Below are 20,673 nucleotides of genomic sequence, written 5' to 3'. Positions count from 1 at the left end.
TTCCATCCTTTGGAAAAGTCCAGCTTACTTACTGAATTGAAATTAAAAGTTTATAACGATTACTACAGATGGAACAATCTCACCCAAAATAGGTAAGAAATAAAATGGAAAGTATTAATTTATCCCTTGGCATGGGGAGTGGTTCTCAGAATGAAACTCAAACCAAGTCTTACATCACTTAGGATGTTTTCTTAGCTGTAAGTATTCAGAAAATCAAACTTACAGTGGCTTAAACCAATAGGGATGTATTTGTCTCATGATCAGAAGGCCGGTGACAGGAGGTAGGATCTCCTGCTGAATGATGTCATCAAAGGCCCTGGACTTTGCTATCTTTCCATTCCACCATACTTAGAAAAGGGATGGGGGCTTGTGTGGGGAGAAGGAAGTTGGCACCAACCACATCTGTCCCTTTATTCTGAAAGAAAAGCTTTCCCTGAAACCTCACAGGAGACTTCTGCTTATGCCACATTAGCCAGAGCCAGTATGGTTCACATGGCCACCCCTAACTGGAAGGGAGGTAGAAAGAAAAGATTCAGCGTTTCTAGCCTCTCTAGGGGAGAACTGGGAATGGAGAAGAGGTTGGGGAATGGGTTTTAGGCTTGTCATATTTCAACGACTGCCACGCTTTTCCTTGTACAAACATTAAAGAAATATCTGATTTTATGCATAATAAACAAGAACATGGGCAATGTATGACTCCTATCTTGCTAACTGATTACTATGAGTTATTATTAAATGGAAGTATGACGCTTAAGCTTTCATTTCATCTTGGGAAACAAAAAAACTGATATTCTACCTTAAATGATTTGTGGTGTGTGTGTTTTTTTAATATATATTTTTATTGACCTCAGAGAGGAAGGGAGAGGGAGAAAGAGACAGAAACATCAATGATGAGAGAGAATCATTAATCGGCTGCCTCCCACAAGTCCCACACTGGGAATCGAGCCTGCAACCTGGGCATGTGCCCTGACTGGGAATGGAACCATGACCTTCTGGGTCGATGCTCAACCACTGAGCCATGCCGGCTGGGCTGTGGCCTTCCTTTTCTGGTTCTGATAGATCTTCATGGCGTATTGACTCATTTGGCTTTACTATGTTTAAGAGAAAGACAATGAAGGCAAGGAGGAGGGGGAAGACGGAAAACGAGCTACATGATCATTTACTCACCCAAATTTAGAACTTTATGGGGTCCTGGGTCAGGATATTTAGCAAGGTACTTCTTCTCCACTATTCTTCCTCCCTTTCAATGCCTAATTAAACTTGTACACTTACACACACACATTCACACACACACACACTGATATAAATAGTCACCACCATCATAGGGAAAGGAAGCAATTATCTAATCCTTGGCCTGGGCAAAGGAAGGTGGTGACTCAATACCCAAAGCCAGGAAAAGAGGGAAATTGTTACTTCCCTAAGGAATACAAATCTCTTTTAAGTTATCACACCTGAAAAATTAGATTTATGCAGCAATATCAAGGAGCAGTGGTCAGATTTACAATGACATCAAATTCATCCAATTTACAAAAAATATCCAGCTTCCTCCTTGTTATCCACAGAACCTATCTTACCCAACCAGGCAAAATAAGCTTAACCTTGACAAATTTTCTCCCTGCAGCAAATGCTTGCATCAACTTGGAGATTTTTCTGGCTGTGTATTTATAATGACTCTTAATTTTGAAGAACAGATGAAACGACTACAGAGGGATCTGAATATTACCACCCACAAAGCTTTCTGCTAACTGATGCCTAGGAGTTATTATTAAGTAGTTTTTCCATGTTTCAAAGCATTTCCTGTGCTGGTGCATCCTTTGCAATACTACATATTGCCTCTGATGAATGATTCAAAAATAAAATATGAACTTCAAAGAAAATGAAGCCAACTATGTGATAAAATGGATTTTAAGGAAGATTTTAATAATATCGCAGAGGTAAGAACTTTACATTACATTTCCCAAAACTAAGAGATAGTAGCAGCTTTTAAGGTTTTCAGGTAAGTGTTAAAATAAGTTTTACCAAAAGTACCAAAATCTTTATAAAGTGCAATGTTTATAGGTTTAACATTGAGTTTTAATAACTTGTATTGCATCTGTGATAGAAATAGTCTATGAATATCACTTAAAGGCAAAATACATTCTCTTCTCCTGGGTTGAAATGGACTTCTAATCTACCAGTGGTTGGCAAACTCATTAGTCAACAGAGCCAAATATCAACAGTACAACGATCGAAATTTCTTTTGAGAGCCACATTTTTTAAACTTAATCTTCTAACGCCACTTCTTCAAAATAGACTCACCCAGGCCGTGATATTTTGTGGAAGAGCCACACTCAAGTGACCAAAGAGCCGCATGTGGCTCTCGAGCCGCAGTTTGCCAACCACGGTACTAGCCAAAGGGCATAGTTTAACCATTTCTGTGGCAACCATTTCCTTCATTTATCACAGCATCTGAAGAAAGAACATGCTGTGTACAGCTGGGTAATGCAGCTGTCCTAGACTTTAATAAATTTGCTTTTACATGCTACTTACAGATTTCTATCGTACCTATGATCTTAGACATAAAGGTTAAGAGATATACAGAGTCTTCATATACTTCTGCAGATCTCTGGCTATATTAATCCCCTTTAGCAAACTCTTGTAGCACAATGCTTTACACTTGGAAAGTACATTCTAATCATTTCCGTTTATCTTCTCAATATCCGTAGGATGGAGTAAGCTCTGGATAGAAAAAGTATTGGCTAATATTGAAGGCAGAGGACTCAGCTGGTCTTTCATAGAGATTTTATAACAACAGTCAGAGGTTGATAAAACAGAAGATCATCTTTTCACAAATGCCATAATAAAGGAGGACAGCCAAAGAGGCAAAACGAAGAACCTAATATTGGAACCAGAGAAAGAGAACTACTCGCTTTCAAACTCAGAGAAGATAATCGCCCGTAATTGGTGAGCTTGCTGTGCTGGGTGCTGAAATAAGTCTTTTACGCACTTTATTGTCACTGAAATCTCACAACAGTCCTTCCATTATCAGATAAGGAGAGGAGGATTATGAAAATTGCTCAGTAAAGGTTAGGTCCCTTCTCTGCTATCCTCCACTATGATGATTCTAACAAATAATAACCACTCATTCAGGCATTCTTGATTTTGTGCTACAAATATTTAATGTACAATTATTTAGTGCTAAGTATTGTGCTAGCCATTGGGCAAACCAAAATAAATAAGAACAACATAAGCCCTATCCTCACAAGGTTAACTTTCCTAGTTCAATGTGGCACAGAGTCTGTTTAAGAAATGATAATAGCATATATTTGCATAACATTTGTTATATTCCAGGTGCTATTCTAAGTTTTTGACATATATTGATTGATTTAATTCTCCTAACAACCCTACCACTTTACAGATGAGGGAACTCAGTCAAGAATAGAAGTCAAGTAATTTACCCAAGGTTACACTCCTTGTGATTTTCAAAGTCCGGATTTGAACACGTGCTATCTGGTGTGGATTTACTTCTGAAGACAGAATTTGAGTACATATTTTTAAATGGAGAACAGTTATTGGTCAATTCCTATATTAAACTCATGTTAATGTTTTCTTTATAAACATAAATCAACTTTGAGCTGAGGTCTCCTTTACTTATTGTCATCACTGCCAACATTAACACTCTTCTATTGGAGGGGCAGTCCCTAAGCTTCCTAAAATTGTCTTGCAAATGTTTATTTGTTAAGACCACAGTTTAACTCTTGGAATATACTTTCTAAGAGAACAAGTTATAAATTGTGGATAAGTTCCCAAATCAGCTCATAAGAATCCTTTTAAGCCTTAATATAGCTAGAATAATGTTGAAGAGATTCATCCATTTATTCAACCAACTCAGATGAGCATCTATGATACAACAGATTCTGTTTATACTGAGAAATCAACAATTAGCAACACAAAGTTCCTTGCAGTCTAGTTGGAAATAAGGGACTGAGGATAAAAAGTTGTGACAAGAAAGTTTTCTTTCCTTTTACCTTTAACCATTTCATTTCTCTGCCTCAAGAGAAAACAGTAAGTGGGCAGAGAATGTAGAATAGTGAAGTTTACTAGAGTAGAAATGTGATAAGCTTTCCTTCCCGGCCCTTCTCTCTTTCCCAGACATTGACTGCTGAATCTCCATCCTTTGTGGTCCATGGACCCCCACCTTTCTTGACCAACTGGGACTAACCGGTGGTTCAGTGGCAGAAATGTGGGAGGTGCAGGAATTGGGAGATGAGAAAAAATGGTCTTGAGAAAAGCAAGACAGGGTCACAAAGGAATAGAGAGGGAAATGTACAGCCCCAATAGGAGAAAAAAGTCCCCATCCAAACCAGAAGAGGTGGTTCATAAGCAAGCTATCCAGATCAATAGATTGTACAGAGCTTACCATTTTGTTGTAGGGGTCCCACTCAACTGTTTTCTTGAAAAAAAAATAATAATAATTCCCAGAAAGGCAACATTTACTTAAGAAAAACCAACAAGTGAGAATCCTTTCTAATGTAACTTCCAAAAGATAATTTCCTAATGCATTAATTGGCCAAGTGCTATATACTTGTTCTTGCAAACAAACAAATTGACTATTGCTAACTTCAGCAGAAAAGGAATTTGCTGAAAATGTATAAGATAGACCACAGATTGGATAGGAAGGCTGGACTCCACGTCTGGAAATCTGATAGGAGCCAGGGAAGGTGAGGGAGCAGGAACCCGGCTGAAGTCCCAGTGCAGGAATGGTCAATTTGGGAAGTCACAATGGATGTGAACGCCACTGCTGTCCTTGGCTGCTGTTGGATGCACCAACATGTGTCAATTCAAAACTGTCCCTGCATAATAGCTTCACTAACCGCAGATTCAAAGCACTGGGCAGGAGCATCCAACTGGCTTTCCCCACAAGGGAATGGGGAGAGGGAGTGTCTGCCTATCACTTCCCCAAATCACACAGTACGGATTCCATCAAAATAGATACTAGGCAGTCAGTAAAAGGACAAACGCTCAATGCACACTACTTATGATAATTGACTAAAGTGTTTTTTTAATAAAAGAGTAGAATGTCAGCCAAGGCTTTCAGAAATGTTAGGGCAGCAGAGAAATTCTGCCCAGGAGTTACCTCCAATGGCCAACTCAAAATAACAAATACCATCCAGTATTTGTTATTTGCTCTACCCTTAACTTTGATTCATTCTGATTTACAATTAATAAACACAATTTCTATTATAATTGATTAAGGATAGACCAAAGCAAGCATCTTTGTCAAGATTGCTGTTTGCCTAGGGTGTGGCATTGTGAAGGTGTAGGTTTACCAACCTTAATATATCCATTTTAAATAATGATTCTCAGTGAGAATGTCACATATTACAGGCATTATTGGTTATTATGGAATATGAACAGATTTGAAGTAATTACTTCCTTCTGCCTTATTTAAGCAAAACATGATTAATAAAATTATTTTTAGATATATATTTATATAACCTAGAAAATATTTCACATTTTTTCCTCATAAATTGAATGATAGTAATTTGAATGGCCATGATGGATGAATAAGAAATTTCTTCATTACAATAGAAATTGAGTTTATTAATTGTAAATCAGAATGAATAATGCTATTCAAAGTTTCACCTTGAATCTAATTAATAAGATTGCTTTTTATAAATTAATTTCCTGATCTACTTCCTTATAGAATTGAGACTAGATTCAAATATATTTATTCTAATTAATTAGTTAGGATATTTGAGCTTGAAACTTGTATACTTGGGATTCTATGTACTGTGACAGCAAGTGGACATAAATCCAAATGAAGTTTTAAATTAAAATTACAAATACTGAGAAATGTATATTACCATCTTACCAAACTCAAGATTTGGGCTTATATTCCCTACAAATCCTAATTGTTTAATAAAACTTTTTTACAAATCTAATGTGATGTTTTGATTAAGGAACCCTTGGGGGAATATATTTCTTCATGAGGAAGTTCAAGGTGTTAAAGCCATCAAGCAAGGCGTCCTGAAAGTGTTAGTGAAATTAATATTTCAGGGCAATATACTTTTTAATATTTCAGGACAAAATATTTTAAGAAGGCACTTGTCTTAAATAGGGATATTCTGCATTCTTAGGCTTATGGAGGAAAAGGAATTAGGAGAAAAGGATTTAAGTTATGAAAACATATAGTAAATATTCTACCAGGAGCACAGTCTGGGTTTTTCTTATATCAACAAACATTTAATGAGCACCCACTATGTGCCAACTGTTACGTGTTGAGCTTGGCTCCTTTCTCTCCCATGGTCACTTCCAATTCAATGATAATATCGCTGAGACCAATATTAGTTAATATCACTTAAAGTGACTATCACTTAAGACGAATATTTTAAATAGCACTTTGCAAATGAAATGCACTTCACTTACATGAAATTCAGGATAAGGAAAAAATTACTGGGCACTTATTAAATCTGTGAGATTTCCTACACAGAAATACAAAAAGACAATGAATCATAATGATAATGGGTATGAAAGTAAGTAGCTGTGGAAGCCACACAAATGCAACTGAGATCTCCTTCAAGAGAAATGGCTGTAGGGGGCATAGTTGACTAAGAACCCCAGCTGTAACCCACCCCTGGGGATCCCGCCAAGGCTACACTTGCCTCAGCTGTTCCCAGCCAATGACTGAACACAAAAGGCGTCTTAGAGCTGGCCCATCCCTGTAGGATTTAGGTCTTCTCTAATAGGCAGCTTTGGCTACAGCTTTCTTAAAACTGCATGTAGTCTCAGGCTCTTCTACCCAATCCTTCTCCTTCCCCTCTCTGCTGTCACAGGTGTCAAGCCTACGAGACAGCTGGAAGGCTCCCTCCTCTTTATCCTTCACAATACCCTCCAATACATCACTTGCTTGCCTAATCCTGTTTTGGTGTCCATTTCTTAAGACCCAGGTGAAAATAGGAATGGTTCCAAAAGAACAGGTAGTCAAGTTGGAGTTTGGAGATAGGCTCGCTCACTGCCCAACTGGGAAAAGATAGACCCATCCTGAGTGGTCCCACTGCTGAAGATTTCAGTGGTGCTGACCTCAGAAGGTGTTCTGATGCTGGGAACTACCCTCACGGCTGTGATGATTCAAGCATGTTAAAGATTCAAGGGGCACAATGCCTAAAAAGACAGCAGAGTTGCTGGTTATTAAGTTGCACCAGTGCCCTGGAAAGGAATAACGAAAAACTGAGGGCCATTAATAATTCAAGGCCCAGTGTGAGAGCCAGGGACCAGAGTCTTTGCTGGCTTACAAAGGAGTCCTTACCTCCGTCAGTAAAAATGCAAAGTTGAAGAACAGACATAGGATTTGATAATGAGAGTTGCAAAGCTCCTGGGACATTTAAATACTCAGCCAGTGGAGGTCTGTGTTGCTCAAAACAGGGCACTAGTAGGGAAAACATAGGATTTAGAAATGTGAGGTGGGAGATCTCCAAGGATGTTCCAAGGATTTAGGAACTGCAAGCCTCTCTGTACCCCTAGAACTTGGAGAGGTGGTTCCCGCCTTTCTAGTAAGAGCTAGCACTGCTCCCAATGGAAAGATAACACAAAGGCTTTGCCCTGCAAGATAGGGAGCTCTACCCACCTACACTCTGGGCTGCAGGGCCAGAAACTAAAGTTAAATTGCAGCATTTCTTGGCTGAGGTTATACTGGGCCTGACAAGAGAGGAAAGACATTAACACAAAGGAGCTGTGAGAATTAGCTAGTCACTAGTGCAGGGGTCCTCAAACTTTTTAAACAGGGCCAGTTCACTGTCCCTCAGACCGTTGGAGGGCCGGACTATAGTTTTTAAAAAAAACTATGAACAAATTCCTATGCGCACTGCGAGCCCGGGACGAGTCGGCTGCTAAGCAGGACAGGCAGCGGCACCCGGCGGGCCGGATAAATGTCCTCGGCAGGCCGCATGTGGCCCGCGGGCCGCAGTTTGAGGACCCCTGCTAGTGCATACTGGCAGGAGCCAGGTAACTACCGGTAGAACTGAATTCTGAGGGTGATTGATCAAGGGGGCAGGAATGTAATACTGAAAAAAAAAAGGAGGAATGCATCCAATTGGGACACTTATGTCATGGGATTTAGCACTATGGCAAGCACCCTAGGGGATGGGGCAAACTCACTGCTAAGGTGGCTCTTAGAAGCCTGGAGAAAGTGCTGGTCAATGTTGAGCAAAACGGAACATACCTGTGTTACCCTGGCAGCCTGTACAGGAAGAAATGAAGAGCTGAGGGAAGATGGTATGCTGGATGGATATATTATGCCAGGCCGGAAGACTACCAGATTATGTCCCATGGGAAAGCCTAAAAGATACATCATTCACCAAGGTCAAGAGGAACATGCTAGTGAGAGGAGGGCTAACACCCAAAAATTCAGTGCTGGCTTTCCTCTGGAGGCCAGAGCTAATGGTAAGGGAGCAGTCACAGAGCTGGGCTCTTTAAATTCCAGGTGATCATGCCATTGCTCCCGCTCCCAAACACATGCCAGTAATAGAAGCCATGTGGTAGTGTTTAACCCTTAGAAGCCAGGAGGCTGTAATGATCAGCGAGGTTGGAGAAGCAGCTAAAGAGCCTCAGTCTTCAGGGAGTTGTGGAAATTAGTTACAGCATGGTGTCCTTGAGGTAAGAGAAAATAAATGGATATCCAGTGAGGATACCCCATGACATCTACAACCAAAAAAAGGCAAGAATGGGGAGTAGGGGTTCGAGTGTAGTTACAATAAAAAGGCACCATTGCCCTGGCTGGTGCAACTCAGTGGTTAGAGCACTGGCCTGTGCACTGAGGGGTCTCAGGTTCAATATCCAGTCAAGGGCACATACCTGGGTTGCAGGCTCAATCCCCAGCCCCGGGTGGGGCGCATGCGGGAGGCAACCAATCAATGTGTCTCTTTCACAATAATCTCTCTCTCTCTCCTCCCACCCTTCCACTCTCTTTAAAAATCAATGGAAAAAATATCCTCAGGTGAGGATTAACAGAAAATAAAATAAATAATAAAAAGGCATAATCCCTTGCTCAGTTCCCAGACCGGGGCCAATTTTCATATGTGGGACCACTGAGTGAAGAAGTGGCTCAATCCCTAGGAGAAAGGACTTTGCAAACCCACAAGTACATGCCAAAATGGTTCCTCAATAGGACTTATGTCCACTTACTTAGGTAACTGCACGGGGAAAGGGGACTCCCCAGATATTTCAAAGGCTATTGAACCGGGTCTAAGCTGACATTTGACTCCAAAACACCTGAAGAGTCATCATGACACTGTTATAATGGCAGTGTATGGGGTCACTTAATAAATGGAGATCTAAAGTTGGACTTACAGTAGGTCCATGGACATACTCTGTTGTCATTTCCTCAGTTCCCCAATGTGTAATTGGGAATGACAGAGTTGGAATCACCACCATACTGGGTCCTTGACCTGTAGAGCCATAGCTGTAATAGTGAGGAAAAACAAGTAAAAATCATCTAAATCCCACCCCAACCAAGATATTAAATGAAAAACGATATTGCACTGGGGTGGATAGGATAGGGGAGATTAGCACTGGCACTAAGGATCTAAAAGATGGGGGTAGGGAGCAGATGTGTTCTCTTTCATTCCTCCATTTAATTTTCCAGTCTGACCTCTGTACAAACCAGATGGATTCTGGAGAATGACTGTCACGTAGGCCACTGTAAATGGTTGAGAATAGGCTGAAACCGGTTCGGCTTACTGGATAGAGCGTCGGCCTGTGGACTGAAGGGTCCCAGGTTCGGTTCCAGTCGGGGGCATGTGCCTTGGTTGCGGGCACATCCCCAGTGGGAGGTGTGCAGGAGGCAGCTGATCGATGTTTCTCTCTCATCGATGTTTCTAACTCTCTATCCCTCTCCCTTCCTCTCTGTAAAATATCAATAAAATATATTTTAAAAAAAAAAGAGAGAGAGAGTAGGCGCCCCGATCAGTTGCTATGCTAGACCTAGTATCATTGCTAGGCCTCAAGTACATGGTATACAGCTACTGATTTGGCAAATGCCTTTTCTATTCTGGTTAGAAAAGGGGATCAGACACAGTTCATATTTGAATGGAATGAACAATATATATTTAATTTTGCCCTAGGGCTGCTAACTCTCCTGTACTCTCTCATAGTCCAAAGAGAACTGTACTGATTGGACATCCTCCAGAACATGACATTTATCTATTACTTGGATGACATCCTGCTGATTGGACAAAACAAGCAAGAGATGGTTAGTGTGCTGGAAGCACTGGTAATACACAGGTCAATCCTGTGAAGGTTCGGCCATCTGCCCTTTTTCAGAGGTGCAGCGATCAGGGGCATGCCACGCTCTTCCAAAATATAGCTGCTGCATCGGAAGGAAGCCTGGTAGGCCCCTTAGAGCTCTGCAGGCAACATATTTCACACCTAGGAATACTGATTGCTCTGCCTGATGTTGGATATTATGGAAGACTACCAGTGTTGCTTGAGGCCCAAAGCAGGAAATAGCTCTGCAGCATGTCCAGGCTGTGGTGCAAGCAGCCCTGCAGCTTGGGCCACGAGATCAGCAGACCTGATGGTGTAGGAAGCATCCGTGGTGGGAAAGGATGCAGTGTGGACTTTATGGCAAGCCCCAGTGGGATAATCACATCATAGGACTATGATTCCAGAGCAAGACCCCACCATCTGTGGCAGAGAATTATAATTTTTTAGAAATAGCATGTTACTGAGCTCTGGTAGACACAGCATGCTTGACCATGAGTACCAGGTAACCATGTGTCCAGAACTGCTCATTATAAATTAAGCTTAGAGCCACCAAGACATAAAGTTGTATGAGCTCAGCAGCAGTCCATTAGAAGACAAAAATGGGACATCTGACATTGAGCCCAATCAAGACCGAGGGCACAAATAAGCTGTATGAGCAGGTAGCACAGACCTCTATGCACCTACCATAGTTGCATCAGTGCCATTCCTCCCACTTGCAGTAGTAGGAGAGGGGAGGTACAACCAGCTGAAGGAGGACAATGTCCAAACTTAGTTTACCAATGGGTTGGTTGGCGTGGTTCAAATTGTGGGTATGAGATGCCAATGGACCGTGGTTGCCTTATAGGCATGTAAAGGGGCAGTCTTGAAAGGCAGTGGTGAGGGAAAAAGCTTCCCAAAGAGCAGATCTGTAAGCATCATTTTATGTAGAAGTGGCTTTAGGTGAGATTCCTGAGCAGCGGTCAATGGCTGGCCCTCTGATCAGGGTGTGGAAGAAAAATGGGCTACATCAGAGACAAGGTCTGGCTGGGGTAAAGGTACATGGGTGGACATGAGGGAGTGGGTAAATTTTTTTAAATAACATGTTCATGTCCACCAGAAAGTGTCTACCGTAGAAGAGGCACTGAATAACCAAGTGGACACAATGATTTCATCAACTGACATTAGCCAGCCTGGAAGACACAATGGGCACATAGATGGAATGGCTTCTGGCAGAGTAAGAGGCTATGAATGAGCCCAAAAGATGAACTCACCCTTTCTAAAGCTGACCTACTTATTGTATCCTTGAATGTCCAACCTGTCAGCAGCAGAGACTAATGCTGTGCCCACAGTATGGCACTATTCCTTAGAAGAACAGGCCACTTGGTGTCAACTTGACTACAATGGATCCCTTTGATCCTAAAAAGGCCAGCAATTCATCCTTCACAGGGACACCTATTCTGATATCCCCACATCCTAGAGCAGCCTTGGGCAAACTACGGCCCGCGGGCCGGATCTGGCTGTTCTATCCGGTTCTCTTGCTCTCCCCTCCGCTCCTTTACTTTGAATTTATATTAGTTCACACAAACACTCCATCCATGCTTTTGTTCCGGCCCTCCGGTCCAGTTTAAGAACCCATTGTGGCCCTCGAGTCAAAAAGTTTGCCCACCCCTGTCCTAGAGCCACAAGGCCTCAGTAGCACCACTATATGGGTATTAATGGAGTGACTAATTCACAGGCATGAATTCCTCTCAGCAGTGTTCACCCAGGGGACCTACTTCATAGCAAATGAGGAGAGAGAGGGCCCAACCAGAGGAGCCACTGGTCATATTACATACATGCAATCCAAAAAATATATAGTCTCATAGATCACTAAAAGGCCTACCAAAGACCAGCTCAGGTGCAACATGCTATGGGGATGCCGTGTATACATAGAATCACAAACCTTTATATCAGTCCAAGAACCCAGAGAGAGGAATGACTCCAATTATCATCACTGCCAGTGATCGACTGAAGTACTCTGCTTTTCATTCCTAAAACTCTGGGCTCTGCGGCATTGAAAGTATTCGTCGCCAAAGCGGGCACACTCTTGCTAGAGAACACAGCGAAAGTTCTACTGAACCACCTACTATGACTGTCATCAAGGCACTTTGTACTTTTTAAAAATATATATTTTTATTGATTTCAGAGAAGGAAGAGGGAGAGAGAAACATCAATGATGAGAACCACTGATTGGTTGCCTCCTGCCCATCTCCAACCTGGGTCAAGCCCACAACCCTGGCATGTGCCCCTGACTGGAATTGAACCTGGGACCCTTCAGTCCACAGGCTGACGCTCTACCCACCGAGCCAAACCAGCTAGGGCAAGGCACTTTGTACTTTTAATGTCCAGGGACCAGCAGGCTAGTAGAGCAGTCACCCTCCTCGCTGGTGTAATTGACTTTGACCAGGAGTGGGGGGGCGGGCTGAAGAAATACGCACAGAACATAGGTGGTCCTTTTGGTGCCTATTGGTATTCCCTTGCTCCACTACAACTCTGAATAAATATAAGTAGCAACCCAGCCTGCGAAGTGTATGATTTCTAAGGGTTCAGCTACCTCAGGAGCAAAGGTTTGGGTCACACCATTAGGTAAGCCACCAAGACCTGCTAAAGAGACAGGATGATGGAAGACAGAGTCAATGATTACTAGTTTTGGCTCTTCAGTGAAAGGGGATACCAATCATCTGACCAAACTCCTTCTTCTGAGAGGTACATGAGAATTATGGAAGAGTTGCTACCCAAACCTGTAAGAAGTGGATCTGGATTGTGCAACCATAGAAACTGTCTGCTCAGAATTCCTACAAGAGAATTGGCTGCAGAAGCAAAGTGAACTGAGTCCAGGCTGCACCCCTCTGGACTCACCACTGCATTCACTGCAAGGCCATGCTTCCCCGGGGCTGCGTCCTGCCACTGACTGAGCACAGTGAGGGTCCTGGTGCCGGCCCATTCTCGCACATCGGTATCTGTTGACAAGCTACTTTGGCCTGAGGACATCCCATCAGCTTGGCACACCCTTTTTTATAACTGCACTGCAGTCTGAGGCTCTTCCAACCAAGTCCCCTTTCCTTCCTGCTCTCCTGTCATAGGAGTCAAGCCTAGGGTACAGACGGCAGCTCTCCACGTCTACTCCTGCTCCCTCCTCTTCATCCTTCAGTTCCCTTTAACAAATCTCTTGCATGTCTTATCTTGTTTAGATATATTTTTAAAGGACTCGAACACACACTCATGTTTATGGATCAGTATTTGCATACATGCTCATGTTTATGGATCATCATTTGCATATTTTCTTTGAAACCACACCCAAACTAATAGCAGTATAGGTTCACAAGAGAACTTGGTTCACCTTGAAAGTTAAGTAATTTGAAGCCTACAATAGATCATAAGGATTAAAAGACAGATGGTCGATCTCTTAGCCTTATGAAAGATGGATGAAATATTTAAGATATCCAAGAAAGCATAAAAATAATAGAATGAACACAGAGCTTAAGACATAAACCTTGCCAAGAGTTGAAGTCTCTTGTGTATCCCACCTTAACTGCATCCTCCTTCCACTCTCCACATTCTGATCTTTACATCCCTGTGCATCCCTTCATATTTATACTAGAAATACATGTATACTTAAATAACATTTTTCCTTTGGATTTTTAAATGTCTTCACTTAAAATTCCTTAAAATTTAGTTTTATATATATATATATATATATATATATATATATACCTATAATAGAGTTTACTAAGCTGACGATTTAAAAACACAAAAACCCAACCTATGTCACAAAGAACTATTGATGTCTTAGTGAGACTGAAGAGAAATAATTTAGCAGGAATAGATCGAAGTTACAATTCTGAGAAAAAGGATGTTTTATTATTGTGACTTGACCATAATTCTAATTATCATCATTTATGAAAGTTACAGAAATGCAGGCTAATCTTGAAAGCTTCAAAAGGCCAAATATAAAGTACAGAAAATAAATTAAATTGAAAAATGTATTGACATAATTCTTCTACATGTTATGCAAAATCCTAGCAAGAAACATTGCAATAATTATTCAAAGTAATATTAAAGATAATACGGGAGATGTTTGGTCTTAAATGTAAATTTAAATGCACAGTGTCTACAATAATAGATCAGAGTGTAAAATTATATTTGCAATTTCTAACAGAAAAAATAAGTTAGTTTGCAAATACTCTGTAGTCTTCCAGGAAATAAGCAGATCAAGGATCAAATGTTGCACAGTTTTATCAACCAGGCCACCTTTGACATATAATTTTTCAGGGTAGCTAAAATGAGCAATGGTAAAGCTCTACAAATATAACTAAACCATCTGTTATACTAGAGCTAGTACAGCTGACCCCTTGAACAACACAGGGGTTGGGGTGCTGAACCCATGAGCAGTCCACATAAAACTTTGGTTGGCTCTCCACATTCACAGATTCCCAATCTCAAGTAGAAAATACTGTTTTGATCTAAGGTTGGTTGAATGCATGGATGTACAACTAGGAATATGAAGAAACAACTGTATATTTATTGAAAAAAATCTGCATATAAGTGGATCCAGCCAATTCTAACCCACGTTGTTCAAGGATTAACTGTATTTTTTATTTGTAGAGTTTACAAATCAAAATGTAACAAGTAATAATAAGCCAGTATTGGCAGGAATACCAAATATTATTTCACAACTGCCACTATGTGCTTCTTCTTCTCTGACACAATCGGCACAGATCCAGGCTTGCTATGCTTGAGGCGATTCACTTCCCTGAAAATAAGACAAAATATATAAAATATAAGCAAGTTTATGAGAAACTTAAACAAATAGAACTTTCTCAGAAAAATCACAAAACATTTTCTTTCACTGGAAAACCACTTGATGAAAAAGAAAAGTTTTCACCATGGATTAGGTAAAAAATAGCTAAAAAATAAACTTCTGTTATCCTAATTACTTGCTAGTTCTCTTATTACTAATCAGTGTCCTTTATAAGTTAAAAAATGTGCAGAATTGTTAAAATACTTAAACTCAAGCCCAGTATCTACCCAAAGATAGAAAAATAATCTTTTGTTTAGTACAATTAAAAAAAAAAAAAGAGCTCCATTTTAGAGTTTCTATAATACTTTGCATGAATTCAAGAACTGCAAAGAGAAGAATATTCCACAGGAAATAGTGATGAGTTCTGCGTTAGAGTAAAAAAGTTAGATTCCAGATGTTATGATGAAGCATATTAGAAAAATTTTTATTTATGAAATGTGCACTATGAGTTCTTGGCATTCTTTATCTTTGAAAATACACAATATCTCTTAATTCTAGCTACATTAGAAATCATTTTTAAAGACATTGTCTCTTTATAACCGTCCTTTAGTATGAGCAGAAGAATTTTCTTATTTTGATAAAAGTCATTTTCATTGTCTGCCCTTTAAACATATTCTCAAAAATAGGTATTAGAAATTCTCACACTCTTATATGATTGTTGCTCCCCAGCTTATTAGGAAAAAAAATAAAAAATATTTCTAATGCACATGAACTAGTCCCTTGAAAGGCATGTTTCTGTTTGTTTTTCACAATATTGGGGGTGGGGGGTGAATTAGAAAAAGTCAAATGCCCCAGAACATACTTCCGTCGGCGAGCTTCTTTCATGATGCGCTGTTCTTGAATCTGGCTGTAGATCGGTTTTGGTAGATGGCGGTGACGAGCGATACGTTTTATATGAGGATGATACCGAAATTTCTCCTTCAACTTCTGGTTATAATCTTTGGCTGCCTTTTCTCGTGATGTAAGCTGAAAAAAATGCATTTTGATATTTTAATAAATGGTGTGTTCTTTGTTTTGCTTCAGTATAATAAAGCTGGGGGGGAATCCAAAAATCTCCCCCAAAACTACACTTTTATGATATGCAACCAAAACTGCCATTGTAAGGTTATGTTAGTAGTACCAGCTCTGTGAGCACTGAATTTCCTTTTAGGCTGCATGCCTACAATGTAGACAAATGCCACCAAATGAAAAACAGCAGTGCCGAGGGACCAGGGTTATGTGGACCACTGAGCTAAACATACAAAGAACCACTTACATTAATCACTCGGATGTTTTTTTCCTGTAGGAACAACTACTGAACAGAAAGGAATAAGTGTTTGATTTTGTGATAACTAGTCTTTAACAATATTAAGGATGATAAGATTTAGAGGAACATTTAATAATGAATTGAAACCTAGAGTGTAATACTTAGCAATCATTAAACCTAAAATAGAATTGTCTTTAATTATTTCTTATCATCTTGTGATTTTCCTACTAGGGCCAGGCAGAAAATAACTCACCCTTAACCTTTCCTTCTTAAACTTAATATGTTTCTGATATAAATACTCTGTATGTTTCTTAGATAAAACATGAGACATTTAGAAAAACATCAAAAACAAAACAAAAATAGCCATAACCCCATTACCCAGAGATAGCTAGCCAATGATATTTGTTGTATTTTCATTGAATCTTTATTACAGTCTGAAGCTTTCTGTATTTTTTTAAAGTTATGTGTTTCACTGTGTAATGTTAAAAGACCTCAAAGGGACCTGCCGCCTTTTAATCGGCCAGGTATCTATCAGAAGAAATAGGTGTTCTAAGTTGTGAGCTTCCAGTCCCTAAATCTTCTCTCCCTACCCCGAGGGAGACACAAAGAATCAAGAAGGCTCAAACATTATCAAACACCTGAATTGACAAAGGCCTCTGAAGATGCCTTTAACGTGAAAAAAAGTAAATCTCTATACAGCCTTGTCCATTTTAGTGACAGCGTTTCTTTTTATTACGATTATGCCAATTTGATCAAAATACCTACAGCATTTCAAATAAATTCTCTTTACAATATGGTATCCAATAAAATTAGAAATTAGCTTTACTCGACAATAAAAGAGAATGGGGTCTCTTACCACACCCAATTTTTCAGAAGCATTAGCTTTCCACAGACGAATGTTCATTTCATCAGATCCACACATAATGTACTTGCTGTCAGAAGTCCATTTTACACAGATAACATGTTGCATTCTCTTTGTGTGATATACTTCCCTGCAGAAGAGGAATTAAGTTAAAACCCCTAGGATTTTGGTACAGATTTTCTTGAACCACTGCCCAGCAAGTATCAGAATACCATTTTTGAGTCCTAAGATAATATAAGAGAAATTCAAATTCATTTGAACCAAACAAGATTTTATGCTAAGTGCTGGGGAATTGAAAATTTTTCCTATCTTCAAGAAGTTACAGTGCAATAAGAAAAATATAAACAAACTAAGTAAAACCAGATGCCCAGAAAAGTTCACAAAATAATGGAAGGCATATAACACAAATAAAATACTATGAAGCTGACAATTTTTTAACAGTAAGAAATGGATTGTTGTTTAAAAACCCTCCACCCACCCTCCAAATCAATTCTGGTCAATCATCATACTTTTCTTTTTTTATTTTTCAGGAAAACAAAATAAATGCAATGGATTCAAAGAACACATCCTGCTATGTTGATCCTAATATCTGATTTATGTTTTGGTCAAATTGTTTAAAAAGCTTAAATAATTGAAGTGAGAGTTGATTTGACATGTGTGAAAAGGGAGGGCTATAGAAGTGTCTAATGAGTTGAGGTAAGAATAATTCAATAAACTGAGCTGTCAAATATCATACCTATTTGGAAAGACTGTGAAACATGCTAAGTGAATTCACAGAAGATACTATATTAAGAAGTGTGAAGAAGAGCATTAAAAAGCAAAAGACAAGGTCAGAAAAAATTAAAAGATGAGACTTCTGGAAAAATAAATTTTCCACATCTGGATTAAAAATTATTCAAAATGCAGACTACTTGAGTGGAAAGAAATAAGCTCAGCAAACTACCCAGTAAGAGAAAACATATACATGATGACCAAATCAAACAGAGTTCATTCACATCTATAAAGGTATCCCTGAAGTACACTCACAAAACTAGTCTTTTACACTATTTTTAACAGATAGGTTTTTGAGCTCTTGAATGAACATGTACATAAACCATAATAAATTTACTTCTAAAAATGGGGAAATGGTTAGAAAGAACATCCTATTAAAATGAAAATAGATTAGATTGCTTTTTCTTATCCTCTCAATGCTCTGCTTTTACAAGATTAAATTCTTACAGCCTATATATTTAAAGAAACATGTTTTTATTGCTCTTAGAGAGAGGAAGGAAGAGGGGGGAGAGAGAGAGAAACATCGATCGGCTGCCTACTGCACGCCCCTTACTGGAGATCAAGCCCGCAACATAGGAATGTGCCCTGACCTGAATCGAACCAGCAACCTTTGGGTGCATAGGTCAGCACTCAATCAACTGAGCCACATTGGCTAGGGATAATCTCTACATATTTAAGAGGCCGTTTCCCCACATGCCCCATCCACCCCTTGGCCACGTAATGAATGTAAGTATTAGGAAATTCAATCACACTTTGGTAAACATTAAAAACAACCTGTCCACCCAACCAGCATAGCTCAGTGGTTGACCATCGACCTATGAACCAGGAGGTCATGGTTCAATTCCCAGTCAGGGCACATGCCCAAGTGGCAGGCTCGATCCCCGGTGTGGGGCATGCAGGAGGCAGCTGATCAATGATTCTCTCTCATCATTAATGTTTCTGCCTCTCCCTCTCTCTTTCTCTCTTTGAATTCAATAAAAACATATTTAAAACATCCACAAAAACCTTAAAATGGCATCCAAGTTCTCATCTATCAAATATCTAAGTTCTTATCTAAAACTTAGAAATTCTTTACTATTAAATTAAAAAAATGTTAAAGTTTAATATTTTGGTATAATGATGGAGATATATCATTTTATACATTTGTTCAAACCCATACAATGTACACCACCAAGAGTAAACCCGAAGGTAAACTATAGATTTGAGGTGACTATGATGTGTCAAAGTAGGTTCACCTTGGTAATAAATGTAACATTCTGGTGAGTGATGTTGATAATGGAGAAGGCCGTGCATATATGGGGTGAAGGGCATATGGAATATCTCTGTACCACCCTCTCAATTTTGTTATAAACCTAAAATTGCTCTAAAAAATAGTTTTTATTTGTAAAAGTTTACTATAAAACATTTAAAAATAATTCTAAAATTTTATATCAACAAATTATATAAGTAAATATCCCGTTTAATGAAAGAAATTGCCAGCAGGCTGTTTCGCCCATAGATGATGCAGTGAAAGTTGGTACTCTAAGTCACAATACCAGGGTGTGAGCCCCATCACAACCAACCTCTCAACAAAGATAAACAATGACCGAGACAAGGAAAAAGAAAATAAAAATAGGTGGCTTATCAGTGGCAACATACCTGCTCCTACTTTTGTCCACAGGAAAGATTCGGATAGATTTATCAAAACTAGCAGACACAAACTCCTTCCCAGTGGGAGAATAATCCACGTCCAGCACCGCAGACACGTGATCCATGTGCACCATCACAGGAGTGTCCAGTGCACGCATATCAAAAGTATATAAGCTGTAAAAGGATTTTAATTATTAGATACAAATTTCTATAAAGCAGCAGATGCAGTACTAAGAGACACTAGTGAAAGTAAGACTTCTAGCTAAATAATGCACATCTAAATAAACAGCTCAATTCTTCACACAGCAGGTAAGGCATAGGAAAAAATACCAGTTTTTATTATTCCTTAAGATTACACTTACATATTTTTATCCTTACAGACATAAATCTTGTAGAAAATGTGGAAATTTCAAAGAAGTACAGAGTACAAAACTCACCTTTAATTCTACCACCCAAGAAAGTCAGCACAGTATATTTCTAATCTTTTCACCATGCAAATTAAATGTATACTTTTAATACAATTGAGATAATAATAAAGCTCTGTATTCTGATATTTCATGTAGCATATTATGAGCATTTATCCATTAAGCAATCTTTGAAAATAATTTAATGGTTGCCTATTTAAAATTAAAATAATTTATAATTTGTTTAAATTCATTTATTAGTAATTCTTAAATGAAATTCTAATATTTGAATTTTGAGACTTAATCTTTGATTGAATGAGATTATTGCAATTAAATCTGTACTGATTCCTGCAAGTAGGATTATTAAGTCCAAAGGCATGAGCATTTTTAAGGCTTTTGAGATGACATATTTCTAACAAAGTTGCACCAATTTATTCTCCAATCAGTGATATATATGAGTGAGCACTGCTTTTCAAAGAGTGTACTAAAATTAGAAAACTATACTTTGTGCAAAACTGGTAAAAATAATAACTCCATGATTGTCAAAGTTTAAAAATTCTTAATGACTAGCTAAAAGAATAATGAGTACTTCAAATGAGCCAATATGTACAATGGACAATAGTCACACAGTATCACTGTGACCAAGTTCCTAATATCAAAACATTTGAAGATGCTAAGATTAGTGAGCAAAAGCTTGAGG

General features: G+C 39.1%; 1 protein-coding gene and 1 long non-coding RNA gene across 2 annotated transcripts in view; one reads left to right on the top strand and one right to left on the bottom strand.

The window, feature by feature from the left end:
* The first annotated feature begins 1,640 nt into the window (after positions 1–1,640).
* On the top strand, positions 1,641–5,843 carry LOC308236701. The gene is made up of 3 exons (XR_013959322.1): positions 1,641–1,934; positions 2,706–2,943; positions 3,398–5,843. It is a non-coding gene; the product is annotated as an uncharacterized lncRNA (long non-coding RNA).
* Positions 5,844–14,089: 8,246 nt separating this feature from the next.
* Positions 14,090–20,673, bottom strand: part of DCAF13 (DDB1 and CUL4 associated factor 13) — a 30,073-nt gene continuing 23,489 nt past the window's right edge. Inside the window, exons 8-11 of the mRNA XM_080646589.1 lie at positions 19,579–19,743; positions 17,164–17,299; positions 15,864–16,027; positions 14,090–15,013 (exon numbers count right to left, since the gene is read on the bottom strand). Coding sequence (XP_080502715.1) covers positions 14,926–15,013; positions 15,864–16,027; positions 17,164–17,299; positions 19,579–19,743 — 553 coding nt within the window. The 3' untranslated portion in view covers positions 14,090–14,925. The remainder of the gene's footprint in view (positions 15,014–15,863; positions 16,028–17,163; positions 17,300–19,578; positions 19,744–20,673) is intronic.

This window comes from Plecotus auritus, assembly GCF_963455305.1.
Source record: "Plecotus auritus genome assembly, chromosome: 11".
Classification (NCBI taxonomy): domain Eukaryota; kingdom Metazoa; phylum Chordata; class Mammalia; order Chiroptera; family Vespertilionidae; genus Plecotus; species Plecotus auritus.
This window is presented reverse-complemented; position numbering and strand designations above follow the sequence as displayed.